At 38.8% G+C, this 16,370-nt stretch overlaps 1 protein-coding gene and 1 long non-coding RNA gene across 2 annotated transcripts in view; one reads left to right on the forward strand and one right to left on the reverse strand.

Moving 5' to 3' along the window:
- The window catches only part of LOC131402668 (centrosomal protein kizuna-like), a 74,782-nt gene extending 71,244 nt beyond the window's left edge, over positions 1 to 3,538 (reverse strand). Inside the window, 1 exon segment of the mRNA XM_058537277.1 lies at positions 3,500 to 3,538. Within this exon segment, the coding sequence (XP_058393260.1) occupies positions 3,500 to 3,538 (39 nt within the window).
- Positions 3,539 to 3,822: 284 nt separating this feature from the next.
- LOC131402666 (uncharacterized) lies at positions 3,823 to 13,232 on the forward strand. The gene is made up of 3 exons (XR_009218879.1): positions 3,823 to 3,904; positions 10,739 to 10,786; positions 13,132 to 13,232. It is a non-coding gene; the product is annotated as an uncharacterized LOC131402666 (long non-coding RNA).
- The last annotated feature ends 3,138 nt before the right edge of the window (positions 13,233 to 16,370 follow it).

Below are 16,370 nucleotides of genomic sequence, written 5' to 3' on the forward strand. Positions count from 1 at the left end.
TTTATAATGATAAAAGGATCAGTTTATGACAAATTTATAACAATGAGAAACAGATATCTATACCTATATCTATATATCTACACATATCTTAACAACAAAGCCCTAAAATACCTGAAGCGAAAACTGAGAGAATTAAAAGGAGAAATAGACAATTCAACAATAGTAGTTGGAGACTTCAATACTCCACATTCAATAATGGATAGAACAACTGGATAGAAGATCAATAAGGAAACAGAGGTCTTGAACAACTATAAACCAATGAGACCCAATAGACATATACAGAAGACTCAACCCACCCAACAGCAGAATACATATTCTTCTCAACTGCACATGGAACATTCTATATGTTAGGCCATAAGTGAAGTCTCAATAAATTTAAAGGGATTGAAAGTATGAACTCTGCTGACAATAGAATGAAATTAGAAATCAATAAAGGAAGGAAATTTGGCAAATTCAAAAATATGTGGGAATTTGAAAACACACTCTTAAATAATTAATGGGTCAAAGAAAAAATCACAAGGGAAATTAGAAGATAGTTTGAGATGAATGAAAAGGAAAACACAACATACCAAAACCTATCAGAAGCAGTGCTTAGACTAGGGAAATTCATAGCTGTATGTGTCTATATCAAAAAAGAAGAAAGAACTCAAATCAGTAACCTAAACTTCCATGTTAAGAAATTAGAAAAAGAAGAGCAAATTAAATCCAAAGCAAGCAGAAGGAAGAAAATTATAAAGATTAGGGCAGAAATAAATGAATTAGAGAAGAGAAAAGCAATACAGAAAATCAACAAAACCAAAAGCTGATTCTTTGAAAAGATCAACAAATTGAGATACCTTTAGCTAGACTGACCAAAAAAAAAAAAAAAAAATAGAGAGAAGATTTAAATTACTAAGTAAATCAGAAATGAAAATGGGTACTATGTTACCTACCTTACAGATATAAAAAAGATTATAAAGGCATACTAAAAATAATTGTATGCCAACAAATTAGATAACCTAGATGAATTGGACAAACTCTTAGATGGACACACACTAACAAAACCTACTCAAGAAGAAATAGAAAATCTAAATAGGCTTATAACAAGTTAAGCAATTGAATTAGTAATCAAAAAACTTCCCCTAAAGAAAAGTCCAGGACCGAAGGCTTCACTGGTGAATTCTACCAGACATTTAAAGAATAATTAACACTAATCCTTCATCAACTCTTCCAAAAACAGGTGAGGAAGAAATACTTCTCAACTCATTCTATGAGGCCAGTCCCTAACACTGAAACTAGACAAAGATGTCACAAGAAAAGAAAATTACAGACCAATATTTCTTATGAATACAGATGTAAAAATTTTCAATAAAATACTAGCAAACCAAATTCAGCAACATATAAAAGGGATTATACACCATGATCAAGGAGGATTTATCCTAGCAATGCAAAGTCGGTTCAACATATGACAATCAAGTAATGTAATATACCATATTAATAGAATAAAAGACAATCCCTCTGAATAATTATCTCCATAGACAGAAAAAGCATTTGACAAAATCCAACGTGTTCATGATAAGAAAAAAACACTCAACAAACTAGGAATAGAAGGGAACTCCCTCAACTTGATAAAATGCATCTAAGAAAAACCCACAGCTAACATCATAGTCAACAGTGAAAGACTGAAAGCTCTCTCCCTATGATTCAGATTAACACAAGAATGTCTGCTCTCATCACTTCTATTTAACACTGTACTGCAGATTCTAGCCAGGAAGTATGACAAGAAAAAGAAACGAAAGGCATCTAAACTGCAAAAGAAAAAGTAGTCACGTGCTGAATAATGATGTTTCAGTCAATGACACACTGCACATATGACGGTAGTTCCAAAAGACTAGTACCATATAGCCTAGGTGTGTAGTAGGCTATACCATCTAGATTTGTGTAAGTACACTCTATGATGTTTGCACAACAGTGAAATTGCCTAACAATGCATTCCTCAAAACATATCCAAATCATTAAGTGATGCATCACTGTAAATCTATCTCTATTTGAAGATAACGTGATCTTATATAAAGGACTCCACAAGGAACAAACAGAGCTAATAAACAAGTTCTGCAAGGTTGTAAGATACAAGATCAATATATAAATAGAAATAATGTACTTCTATACATTAGCAATAAACAATCTGAAATTGACATCAGAAAACAATTCCATTTACAATAGCATCAAAAAGAATAAAATACAACAGAATAAATTTAACAAAGAAGTGCAAGACAAATACACTGAAAACTATAAAACATTGAAGAAAGAAATTAAAGAAGACATAAACAAATGGAAACACATTCTGTGTACAAGCAATGTAAGACTTAATGTTGATAAGACAACAATACTCCTAAACTGATTTACAGATTCAAAGCAATCTCTATCAAAATCCCAGCTGGCATTTTTTCAGAAATTGACAAGCTGATACTAAAATTCATATGGAAATACAAGGGACCTAGAATAGCCAAAAAAATCTTCCACAGAAGTGCAAAGTTGGACTTTGCAAGTGGAGGACTCACACTTCCCAATTTCAAAACTTACTACAAAACTAGAGTAATTCTAGTCTGTACTGGCATAAGGACAGACATACAGATGAATGAAACAGAACTGAGAGTCCAGAAATAAATCCATGCATCTAAGTCAACTGATTTTTAAGACATCATCTTTTTAGAGCAATTTTAGGTTCAAGGCTAGAAGGGGCTGGAATTGGTTATTTCCTTTTCTCCACATAGAAGCCTAGGGCCTTCTGGAGTTGGGTATTTCCCTTTCCCTAGATCAGTTAGGCTCTGGTTAAATAGCTTCTCCTGAGGGCAGATACTGCTAAGAACAGAATGCTCTAGTGCATTTCAAAAATGGTTCCTTTTCCCCATTCCTCTACCTGAATTATGAGGGAATTTTTCTCTGATGTTCACTGTGAGGACCTGTAAACTCACAGAAGAGGGGAGTCTCCCTATGACTAGTCCCCCTGGAGTTTTTAATCTCTTGAACCTATTTACACTGAGCCTCCAGCAATTTGTCAGTTACAGTTGAGGTTTCTCTCCCTCAGCACTGGTTATTGTAGAGGTTTCAGCTCTGTTCTGGTAAGTTGTGTTTTCTCTATGCACCTGGTGGTCCCTCCAATTTTAGGAGTAGTGGACTGCCCTATGATCTCACTTCTCTGACAGACTGAAGAAGAGTTGCTGATTTTTTGGTTTGTTTGTGTTTTTACTTGTTAGGATGGAGTGGTGACTTCTAAGTTTCTTACTTGTTGGACTGGCAAAGAGACTATATTGCAATTTTAACAGCTGCATATTATCCTGTTCTATAGATGCACCATAATTTATTTAACCAGTCTCATTTTGATGGACCTTGGTTTGTTTCCCACCATCTACCACTGCAAACCATGCTGCAACAATATCCTTGAGTGTATGTCTATCTGCAAACGTGACAATACTAGTGGGACAGCTTCCTAGAAATAAAATTGTTGGGTCAAGATTGCCTTAGAGGATATTGCAATTTCACCATCCAAAGAGGCCATTACGTCATTCCTAAGAGTTTTCCATTATACCATATGGTTTAATTATCAAAATTATATTAATCAACATTCTGATTTATCAATATGAACAGTATTTGTGATGCAATGTGTCTTCTATTCCTTTTGTAATTGAAAAGCTGATATAATAACAAAGACAAATTTTAAAACAGGCAAAAATCACCTATTACCAGTACCCTAATGTAACAACTACTTTCATTTTTCCTGTTCTCAAAATAAGTTATTTATAAAGATGGCTCCAAGTGATGTGCTACTGTGGTTGAGCTTCAGCTGGCTGCACGTGAGGACTCAGAGTAGGTACACAATAGCGGTCATTTAGTGAAGACCTGAGGCAAATCAGTGACCAGACTTGTGAGTTTGGAAGGCCTTTGATATTTCACTTTCAAGACCCATTTAGGGAGTGTTGATGAACCAATACCAGAGAAATTACTAACCCAGCTCAGGGAGTACACAGCAGTCCCTCCCTCTTTGTTGGTCTGTTAAAGGCCAAGACATAAAGCAAAGGTGTAGGCCTGTCTCAGAGATGAGAAAGCCACCTGGGAGGGCCAAAGGAAGTGCCTTGAGTTACTCCTTGCAACCAGTAGTTCTCAAACTCCTCTGACCCACTAAGAGAGGCAGAAGACTCCAGGCCCATTTCCACTGGACAAAGAATGCAGAGAGCCAAGAAGCGGAGAGAAACAACAAGAATCTAAATGGTAACCTGTGCGATCAACAAAAGTAGCACAAAACCATGATTTAACTTACAGTAAACGCTTCCGTAACCACAGGAACTGAAAACAATGACCAATTCAAAAAAGCACTGTTAACAGTGGGTACTTCCTAAAAACAGGAGAAGTTACAATTCTCTGTGATAGCAAGTAGTTATTAAGTGCCATTTTGCCAAGAATTCCAGACTTTTTAGAATATGGAACTCTGAGTCCTCAACAAACTCTAGTAATACACTAATTAATGAGAACATTATATTTTAGTGGCATGTAATATATCAGGGGTTATAAAAAGATTACCCTTAATTATGCATAAAAATCAGTCTGGTGCATTATTTCCCCATAAGGATCAAAGGAGGCAACTTGTATTTGAGGATCTGCTGAGACCCAATAGGAATAAATAGAAAATTATTTAGGAGACTCAATAGGGAAAAAAGTTCTACTTTTTTGGAGGGGGAGAAGGGTAACTTTTTATTTTGATATAACTTCAAACTTACAGAAAAGTTGCAAGAATCATACAAGAAACTTCCCTAATACTCTTTAGCTGGATTTAACAATTGTTTATGTTTTGCCCCATTTGTTTTATCATTCTCTCTCCCTCTACATACATGCATGTGAGTATGTTTATATATATGCATACTATTTTTTCCATTTGAAGGTAAGTTACAGACATCTTCCCTCTCTCCCCCTAAACAGTTCAGTATGTATTTCCAAATGTCCACAGGGACATTCTCGTTCATGAGCAGAGTTCAATGATTAAAATCAGGAAATTTTACATTGATACAATCTTATTTTTCATTCCACAGTCCACATTCAGATTTTGTCAATTGGCCCAATAATCTCCTTTGTAGCCAACTTTTTTCCAGGTTCAGGATCCAATCTAGGGTCATGTCTCTTAAATTTCTTTTAATCTGGAACAGCTCCTCAGTCTGTCTTTGTCATTCTTGACCTTGACATCTTTTTAAGAATATAGGCTGGCTACTTTGTAGACTGTCTCTCAATATGTGTTTGACTGATGTTTCCTCATGGTTACATTCTGGTTATGCATTTTTGGCAGGAAGACCACAGAAGTGTGTTTCTAGTTTTCAAGTGACAGGAATAATACTTTCATAAAGTAAGTTTTTTTTTTTCTTTTGTGAGGAAGATGGGCCCTGAGTTAACGTCTGCCAATCCTCCTCTTTTTGCTGAGGAAGACTGGCCCTGGGCTAACGTCCATGCCCATCCTCCTCCACTTTATATGGGACGCTGCCACAGCACGGCTTGAGAAGCTGTGCGTTGGTGCGCGCCGGGGGTCCGAACCAGCGAACCCCGGGCCACTGCAGCGGAGCGCGCGCACTTAACCGCTTGTGCCACCGGGCCAGCCCTGATAAACTAAGTTTATTGGGAGGGAAATTAACTTCCAATCTTTCTCCTATCACACAAAATAGTTAGAAATATTCCCTTAAAAACTTGGCTTACAAAAACAAACAAGACTGACAACAATGTAATATCATTTTATACCCATTACATTAAATTTTTTAAAATTAAAACTATAACACTCAATCCTGGACTGGGTCCTGGAACAGCAAAGAGGCATTAATAGAAAAACTGGTGAAATCTGAATAAAGTCTGGAGTTTAGTCAATAGTGATGTACCTATGTTGGTTTCTTAGATTTGACAAGTGTGGCACTATAATGTAACAGGTTAATAATGGCGGACACTGAGTAAGGGATTCAAGGGAAATCTTGATATTATCTTTGCAGCTTTTCTGCAAACCTAAAATTATTCTAGAATGAAAAGTTCACTTAAAAAATTATAACCCCCAGTATTGATGAATGATAGGTAAAACAGAAGCTCTTGCATTCTTGGTAGCAGAATAAACAGGCAGAATCCTCTTGGAAAAGAGTCAGACATTAAGGGTCCTAAATATCCTTGTTGCCTTTGATTCTATAATTCTACATGGAAACATTGTAAGGAAATAAACCTAACAGAAAAAAAAAGCTACGTGGACAAACAAGTTCATTTGCAGCATTACTTATAATCATGAAAAGTTGGAAGCGACCTATATGACAACAAAATAGGCAAGATTAGGAAGTCATAAAAATGAGGCAAATGAAGACTATGTCACATCAAGGGAAATGCTTAAATATGGTAAATGAAAAAAAAATTATATATTCAGTATGCTTATACCTATGTAAAGATCAATCTAAACACAGGAAAAAGAAATTACCCAAAATCTGTTTGTACAGGATTATGCCAGGAAAATGAACATTGTCTTCTTGGCTTTTTTTTTTCCAATTTAACAAATTTAACTTAATTTAAACTGTTAAAAACAGTTTTATTGAGACATAATTCACAGATCATACAATTCATCTTTTTAAACTATATAGTTTAGCAGTTTTTTAGTTTATTCACAAAGCTGTGCCACTATTACCACAATCAATTTTAGAACATTTTCATCATTCCAGAAAGAAACTCCATACCCTTTAGCAATCACTCCCCATCCTCCCCAACCTCCAGCCCTAGCAACCACTTACCTTCTGTCTCTAAAGATTTGCCTCTTCTGGACATTTCATATCAATAAAATTATACAATAGGTGTAAGAGGTGGTCTTTTTGGAGTGGCTTTTTTCTTTTTCTTTTTTTTTTGGTGAGGAAGATCGGCCCTGAGCTAACATCTGTTGCCAATCTTCCTCTTTTTGCTGAGGAAGATTAGCCCTGAGTTAACATCTGTCCCCATCTTCCTCTGTTTTGTATATGGGATGCCACCATAGCATGGCTTGATGAGCAGTGCGTAGGTCTGTGCCTGGGATCCAAACCTGCAAACCCGGCGCCGCCAAAGCAGAGCACGTGTACTTAAGCACTACACCACTGGGCCAGCCCCTGACTGGCTTTTTTCACTCAGCATAACGTTTTCAAGGTTTATCCATGCTGTAGCAGTTATAAGTACTTCCGTTTAATGGCCAAATAATATTCCATTGCATGGATATACCACATTTTGTTTCTCCATTTATCAGATGATGGACATTTGAGTTGTTTCCACTTTTTGGCTGTTATGAATACTGCTGCTTTGAAATTTGCACATAAGATTTTGTGTGCATGTTTTTACCTCTCTTGAGTATATACCTAGGTGTGGAGTTGCTGGGTCATATGGTAACTATGTTGAACATTCTGAGAAACTGCCAAACTGTTTTCCAAAGGGGCTGTACCATTTTACATTCCCACCAGCAATACTTTAAACTTTTATAACAAAAAATGTACAAGAAATCTGCAAAAATTAACTCCTGCTCACCATAAGGTAATGCTACATTTGAACGGGCTCAACATTTGCAAAGTAAAATATTGGCTCTAGTGAAATACAAGCTGGGCTTTTGCAGGTTGGCAGATTTCCCACTTGCCGAGAACAGGCACAAAGACAGGTGTCTCTTTTCTTTTTTAAAATAGTCTGTCAGTTTGTTTGCGTAGCAACAGGAAATAGGGTGGTCTTGAATCTTAAAATTCTGAACATAATTATGTGTCTTCTCAAAGCAGTTTCTGAACCAGGGAAGCTGAAGAGAGAATGTCGCGTTTCACATTATTGTTGACACTAGAATAATATTAGGAATTGACAGGTTTTTGAGAGACAGATGTTATTGCCGAAAGAAGGACCGTGTATCAGAATTTAAGGATCTGACATAATGATCAACTTTTTTACGCCTTCCTATTACTTTCTGTAGTTGAGTGCTTGAGGTAAATCTATAATCAAAGATTTTAGTTCAGTTCTTCCTTTTCCTGTCACAGTTACCTATCTGCAATTTCTTAAAAAATATTGAGAGTTGGGGAAAGTGATAGCAAAGCAAACAAACACAACTGAAAATACTTATTAAGGAACAGAAGGTAACTTCTTCAATCAGGCATTCCTCTTTGCTGGAGGAAAAGAGGGGACATATATAAAGAGATATCAGCAAGTTTAGAATTATTGTAATGATGTCTCGGTTAATAATTACTAACCGGAATTTTCAAAGCAAGAGGATCCTGACCACTACTGTACTTTGAAAAAATATTTGTTATACTTCGTTTTACAATATGCTGAGGAAATTTTAATTTTTTCTTAATATATTTTTTTCCCCAGACAAGGGAATTGGGAAGCATCAAGGTGAATGTAGAATGGAAACAGAGCTGTCAGACTAAATTTTCAGCTTTTCACACAGTATAATTATCACTTTTTAGTTTCCACATAAACAAGTCCTTAAATTACATTAAGAAGATTTCAAAAATATCCCTTAATAAAAACACATATAACAATCCTGAAGGAATTATTTTACTTTACCATGTGTTATAAACTGAATTGTGCTGGCCCCAAATTCTTATGTTGAAGCTCCAATCCCCAATGTGACAGGGCCTTTAGGGAGGTAATTAAGGTTAAATGAGGTCATAAGGGTGGAGCCCTAATCTGATAGGACTGGTGTCCTTAGAAGAGGAAGAGACAGCAGAGATCGCTCTCTCTCCACGCACAGGCACAGAGGAGAGGCCATATGAGGACACAGAGGAGGGTGGCCACATGCAACACAAGGAGAGAGGCCTCACCAGAAACCAACCCTGCTGGCACCGTGCTCTTGGACTTCCAGCCTCCAGAAGAGGGAGAAAATACATTTCTGTTGTTTAAGCCACCCAGTTTGTAGTATTTTGTTATGGCAGCCTGACACAACTAAGACACCACACCAATGTGATTTGTAACTGTTCTTTCCTTTTTGCCACTGTGATAGATTATAGACACAACCAAATTTTCTCAACTGAGGCCACAAAGAGATGTCTCTGGCCATTAAATCCAATAGTCATTGGAACTACCTAAATTTTAAAATGGATCCATTAAATTTAGGCTTCAAAGGATGTATTCTAAGTTAATTTCTAGGATAAATCACTATAAAATCAATATATTACAAGTTGTTACCACCAGGGGGCTTTACCTCCCATTTCTTTAATTCATAGCTAGCCTCTCTATCCCCAGAGCTGGCCTCTCCACTATCCTAGATCAGCGGCAAGAAGCCAGGACCAAAGTATGGCTAACCTAGTGGAGAACAAAGATGGTGATGATGGTGACAGTGGTAAGAGTGGTGGTGACAAGATCAGTGAACATTTGTCAAGCACTTACCAGATGTCAAGCAGATATCTATTACCTTTTTTAATCTTCAAAACAATCATTATTATTATCCCCACTCTTACAAGATTTAGCAAGGTTCAACAATTTGCTCTCTGTCACAGGATTCAAACCCAGACACAAGCACTCCAGTGCCCATTTCTTATGCTACAATTCTCAAAACTGAATCATTTAAACTCAAATTGTGTTACTGAACCATAGCTTTTTTGAAAAAATAAATAAAAATCCCTAATAATGAATCTGAAGTCTATGTCTAATTTCTTACTAAATACAACCAGTACAAAACCAGATCTACTAAAATAGACTCTAAATGGAACTTGTACCTGATAAATAAAACCAAGTCCCTGTAGGGTAAATGGGAAGAGTAGAAAAGCAGACAGAAGCTTCAGGAGAAATTCAGCATTCCTAAATTGTACCAGTAGGTGATTTTCAAAAAATGATGGAACATTTTTTGTTCAACATTTTCCCCAATACCTCTAGGCCAAAGCAACTGCCTTCATCAAAACAATACAAGTTAAGTCTTGGTTTCAAGTAAAGAACAGAAGCTTAACAAGTGTCTGAGAATATCAAGGCAACTGCTCATTCTTTTATAATACAGTTTAATATGCCCTGTATCTGCTCGGAAATTCCCAAATAGGGTGACTCAGGATATAACTATGTCTCTTAGAGTTCCCTGTTCACTAAAGAATTACCACAGAGAGACAGAACACCAACTCCATTTTCTAATTCTGAGAGACCTGAGTAAAGATAAAAGCAACTCATACTCTACCACAATTAAAAAAGCAATCTCATCCACAGGCAGGCTCCTTTTTCCTAAACTGGATTAACCACCTGTCCATTCCTTCCTCATATATTGAATTTTTTTTTCACTATATTAACATTATTAAATTAACTAGAGCTTCTATTCCTAGAGCATAGATTACCAAAAGTTGGATCGCTGGGATAAAGTATATATGGCTATTAACTGTGATGGTTATTGCTAGATTCCTTTCCAAAAAAGTTCTAGGCACTAACATTTTTTTTCAGACTATATGAAGCAGGCTGTCCTTTTCTACTAATACAGTATTTCATAGACTATAAGTACACAAAGTTTGGAAAGTCTTCTAAAGAACAAGAAATCAATATTTGTTCTCCTGTGGAGGCTTCTGTAATCCCTTGTACTATCAAAAGGAGAAAAGAAACTGTTACTCACAAAATTTATCTGCCTCGTGCAAAATAGACTTATGTTTCCTTTTCCCATTCTCGTTCACTTTTCCTCTCTTCCCCATCACTCCACTGTAAGATGTGCACCTATATGTATGAACACAGCTTTCTCACTTGTAAGAGCCTTGACACCTAACACACTTGTCCCATAATTTCACCACAGAGAAGGCGAAAGGAACGATAGTTGGGTAGCCAAACATTTCCACAAAAGGTAAGACTTTATTGTTATTTTCTTTCTTGACTACGAGAGAAGCTAAATCCCTTAAAGAAAGGCTCCCTCTCATCATTTTCCTAAGTGAAATCTTTCTTCCAGTAACTGAAAAGTGAGTAGATATACTTATTAATTAAGGCTCTGAACCAGTCTGCTGAGGTTTGCTCTTCTACCGACCAGTTGTGTGACCTGGGAACAAGTTACCTAACTTCTTTGGCCTCTGTTTCTTAATCTGTAAAATGGGTACAAAAATAGTTCTTACTTTGTAAGGTTGTTGCAATGAGAGTGTGTATATGTTTATGTTTGTGTGTATATTTATAAATATTTATATACACACATATATAAAGACCTTAGTACCTGAAACACAGTAAGACCAATGTAAGTGTTAGCTGTAAATCTGAGCCACATTCCCCACTACCCACCTGGAAGGCACCCCTAAAAGGAAGCAGGATGTGGAGAGTTCAAACTTCATTTGCCCTCTAACTCCATGTGAAATGGGAGGCATGCACACCTGGCTCAAAGAGAACAGCTGTCTCCTCTCCCTCTTTGAAGTCAGGGGGCCATTCTCACTCACCAGGTGTAGCAGGGGAAGGGGCCCTGGGCCCTGCCCCACGGGAGCTCATGGTCTAGCGAGCCTGGAGAGAAGAGCAGTTACTACCCTCTCCTGAAAACAGGCCTGCAGATCTAGTTTTAGGGCCAGGACTTGAAAAACTGTTTGTGTATTCAGTTTAATTTCTAATTGTTTTCTGAATAGAAACACACATGAATTAAAAGCTATTAAGATAAAAGAGGTCCAGCTGAACACAGAGAGACTACCTTTCGACTTGTCATCGCTCTGGGTCAAATGAAGTCACATCTTTGAGGATGGCAGAGCTGAGGGGTCACCATCCCCGTGAAGGCACAATGGCTTGGTATTAGAAACCTGGGCAACCGCTCAGAGCCCCACATTAGGGAGATTCTTGTGCACTGTGTATAACTGAGCAGTGATTCAAGGGGACTGTTGGTGAAGGAAGCACTGTGGGCTAGCAAGGATAAGAAACTGAGGCTTATACAGACCACTTTAAGTAAGAATCCAACTCCTTCACCCCCTTCCCCTACTGTTCTTTCCTGTAGCAAGTATGACAGGGCCAGGCCCAAATCCCTGGGGCCCTCACCACCCCAGTACATGCCCACAGTGTCCTCCTACAAGCACCCATGCCTCCTGGCCGGAGCACTTCCCTCGCTGCTGTGCAGCTGCCAGAAGTGGAGCCAGGCACAACACTCAGTCAGTGACAGACGGGAGGGGAACGGTAAACGCCTCCCTTTCCCACCCCCGTGTGCAATAACTCTGAGGCATGTTCTACAGTCTTCCAAGGTTCCGTAAGGGGACTGAGCTCCAGCTGCTCACAGAGGTAACCTACTCAGTCACACTCTTTATCGGCCCTGTCACTTTCCTCTCTCCTCTATCTGGGATTTTTGGGACCACCTCCGACATAAACTACTTATACTCAAATCCTTGTCTCAGGATCTGCTTCCCGGCAATTCCAACCTAAGTCATTTCCTCTTTAAATATGGGCACTTCAGGATAGTCTTATGACTCCTTTCCCCTTGCTAGGATGTTTATTTTAACCAGGTGTCCCCTCCAGAACACGGGTCACTTCACCCCTTGGAGATAAGCCTGGGCTCTACAGTGGCTGCCTTGGTCTTATGAATACTACTCAGATCCTGGGAGCTGCAGGCTGCCCTCTCAGGATGGAACTCTTCCCACCGTGTAACGCTGGGGTGTCTTCGTCTGGTGCCTCTCCTGCCGTGGGGCTTCTTCCGCTCACAGCTCCACCACCTCTCCTGACATGGCTCAAATCCACAGCCAAAGCCACTGCACACTAGGCACACATCTGTCTTCTTGCTTGAAGTTTTCTTCAGTGGAGCTTGAAGGTATTTCTTCTCTCCAAAAAAGCCAACTCAAATGGATGCTCCTTTTATTGGAAATGTGAGCAGTTTAGAGATGGGCACTCTGCTTTTCATGGCTCACCTGATTCAGCTGGAATATTACAGCACTAAGGGAGACCATTTCACTAGCTCCCAGAGTTAGATAAAAATGCAGAATCTAAATAAATAATTGAAATATTTCACATGATGTAGCTAGGATGTTTTTATCTGATCAGGAATTCCTCCCAACTTTTGAAGAGCCTTTCACCCATGCTCACTTATAAGGCAGTGCAGCAAGATGGCTAACAGTATGGCAGCTGAGGCCAAATGGTCAGGGTTTGATTTTTGCCTCTGCCTAGCTGTACAGTCTTAGACAAGTTAACTTACCCCTCTGAGGCTCCCTATAAAATGAGGATAACAACAGTATCTACCTCCAGGATTGCTGAGAAGATTAAACGAGTGGGCCCTCAATTCAGTGACTGGCATCCTTATAAGAAGAGATGAGGACACAGAGACATGGAGGGAAGAAGATCATGTGAAAGACATAGGCAGAGATTGGAGATCTGCTGCCACAAGACAGGGAAGCAGGAACCATCAGGAGCTGGAAGAGGTGAGGGAGGATTCTCTGCTGTTGGTAAACTGTGTGTCAGTTGTAGGCCTCTCCCTTTGTTCTCACTCAAACCATAAAACCTAACAGTACCTTGTCTTAAAAATTCTGATTATCATGTGGCTTATCATACGGCTGTCCTGAAGATCATGGACCATGCCCGATGCCATCATTTAAATTTCTCAGGTCCACAGTTATCACCCCTGAACTCCTTCATTTCTCATTGTAACTCACTGAAATCATAGTCTCCATCTAAGAATCAGTAAGGAATAATTTTAAATGTATGGGAGAGAAAACCCAGCGAAATTTAACTTAAAATAATTTAACAATATAAGAAGAAGGAAGAAAAGATTCGATGAGGGAAGAAATCAGCTCTTGGTAACGAGACTTGAGGAGCAGATTGTGTCCAGGCACAGAGATGCAGCATACAAATGAGGGGGCAGGTCTTGTCCTGACCGTCCCTGATGCCCACCCTACTCTGCTCTCCTCCCAGGTGGCCTCAAACCCTGTCAGCGGCTCCTACGCTGTGACCTCGCTCAGCTCCACTCCCCAGAACTCCAGGTCTGGCAGGTAAGAACCCCGTGTACACCCGGCTCCTCCTCCTGTCCCATAAAGGGTCCTGTGCCTGGATCCTGCTGGACCAGAGAGGGCCATTTGACACCCCATTGCTAGGACATTGGGGATTTGGAATATGCAGAGTAGCTCACACTGAGGAATTAGAACACCCTAGTCCTCGGGAGGAGTCAGCCCCACACCAAAGCTGTGGGATCCGGGAGGGAGCCATCACTGTGTTAAATCCAGAGGCCGTTGTCAGGAGGCACAAGGCACAGCTGTCCACCTCCACTCCCTCTCTGCCCTTCCGTTTCTCAGTCACTCTTTGACCCTCTGAAATAGGCTTCCTTCCCCATGACTGCTAAGACTGCTCTATCAAAGCTCTTCAAGAAAGTCCAGAAAATTCCAGATCCTTCCAAAACCACCTCAGTCCTTTCCCTTCCTGACCCAGTGAAAGATCCCCCCATCTCACTTCTGTAACTTGACCCTTTTTGGTTAATTTCAGGTGTCAACTTGACAGAGCTAAGGGATGCCCAGAAAGCTAGTTAAGCATTATTTCTGGATGTGTTCACATGGCTGTTTGTGGAAGAGATTAGCATTCAATTCCATAGACTATGTAAAGAGGCCCACCCTCACCAGTCTGCGACCTGATACTACCACAAATACGCAGGCAAAAGATAAGTTCATCAAACACCATAAGAAACTATAGTAACAATTCAGAGCAGAAGGAAATGACAAATCTCCAGAAACCAACCTTGAAGTCACAGAAATTTACAATCTAAATGACAGAGAATTCAAAATAACTGTCATAAAGAAACTCACCAAGTTACAAGAATGTTCAGACAGTTCGATGAACTCAGGAATAAAATTAATGAGGAAAAGGAATACTTCATCAAAGAGACTGAAGCTATTAAAAAAAAAAAAAACAAGCAGAAATTCTGGATATAAAGAACATAATTAATGAGATAAAAAAGAATCTAGAATCCTTACAAAATAGAGCTGATATCAGGTTGAAAGAATAAGTGATTTAGAGGATAGAAATATAGAAATGCTTCTAGTGGACGAGGAGAAAGGACTCAGATTTTTAGAAAATGAAGGAATTCTTGGAGAAATATATGACGCAATTATAAAAGCAACCTAAGAATTATATGTATTCCAGAGGGAGAAAAGAGGGAGAAAGGAGCAGAGAGCTTGTTCAAAGAAATAATAGCTGAGAACTTCTCAACCCTGGGCAAGAACCGGACTTAAAAATACATGAAGCCAACAGAACGCCTAATTACATCAATGCTTAAAGACCTTCTCCAAGGCGTATAATAGTAAAATTGGCAAAAGACAATGACAAAGAAAAAATCTGAAGGGAAGCAAGACAGAAGAAAATAACCTACAAAGGAACCCCTATCAGGCCTTCAGCATATTTCTTGGCAGAAACTTTACAGGCAAGGAAAGAATGGAATGATATATTAAAAATACTGAAAGAAAAAAACTTTCAGCCAAGAATACTCTATCCAGTGAAATGATCCTTATGATACAATGGAGAAATACAAGTTTTCCCAGATAAACAAAGGCTGAGGGAATTCATCGCCACGAGATCTCCCATACAAGCAATGATCAAGAACGCCCTCATACCTGAAACAAAAAGAAGGCAAATGTCTACAAAGCTTTGATCAAAGAGATAAATAGACAAAATCAGAAAGCTACAGCTCTGTTTCACAACAGGGTAGCAAATACTTAATTATAACTTAAAAGAAGAAGGGAAGGAAGGCATCAAAAGTAACTATAAACACTTCAACTTAGTCACAACCGCACAACACAAAAATGAATAACTTGTGACAACAATAACTCAGAAGGAGAAGAGGAAAGGAATGGAACCTGCTTAGGCTAATGGAGATAAGAGGCTATCAGAAGATGGACTGTCTCATCTATGAGATCTTCATACAAACCTCAGAGTAACCAGCAAACAAAAAATCAGAGCAGAGCCATAGATCGTAAAAATAGAGAAAACTACCACAGAAAACCCCCAAAATGAAATGGTAGTCAGAAACACAAAGGAAGAGGAACAATGGAAATATAGATTAGGTGGGATTAAGCCCTCATGTATCAATAATCACTCTAAATGTAAATCGATTGAATTCTCCAATCAACAGACACAGAGTGGTGGGGTGGATTAGAAAACAAGACCCAATGATATGTTGCTGCCAGGAAACACATATCAGCTCTAAAAACAAACAGGCTCAGAATGAATGGATGGGAGACAATACTCCAAGAAAATGGCAAATAAAAGAAAGTAGGTGTTGCCATACTCATATCAGACAAAGCAGACTTCAAGATAAAAAAGACTATGAGAGACAAAGAGGGGCAGTATATAATGCTAAAGGGGACTTTCCACCAAGAGGACATATCCCATTCAACATAGTACTGGAGGTTTTGTCCAGAGCAATTAGGCTGGAAAAAGAAATAAAAGGAATCCAAATTGGAAAGGAAGAAATGAAACTCTTGCTGTTTGCAGATGACATGATT

Source organism: Diceros bicornis, unplaced genomic scaffold (assembly GCF_020826845.1).
Source record: "Diceros bicornis minor isolate mBicDic1 unplaced genomic scaffold, mDicBic1.mat.cur scaffold_207_ctg1, whole genome shotgun sequence".
Classification (NCBI taxonomy): domain Eukaryota; kingdom Metazoa; phylum Chordata; class Mammalia; order Perissodactyla; family Rhinocerotidae; genus Diceros; species Diceros bicornis.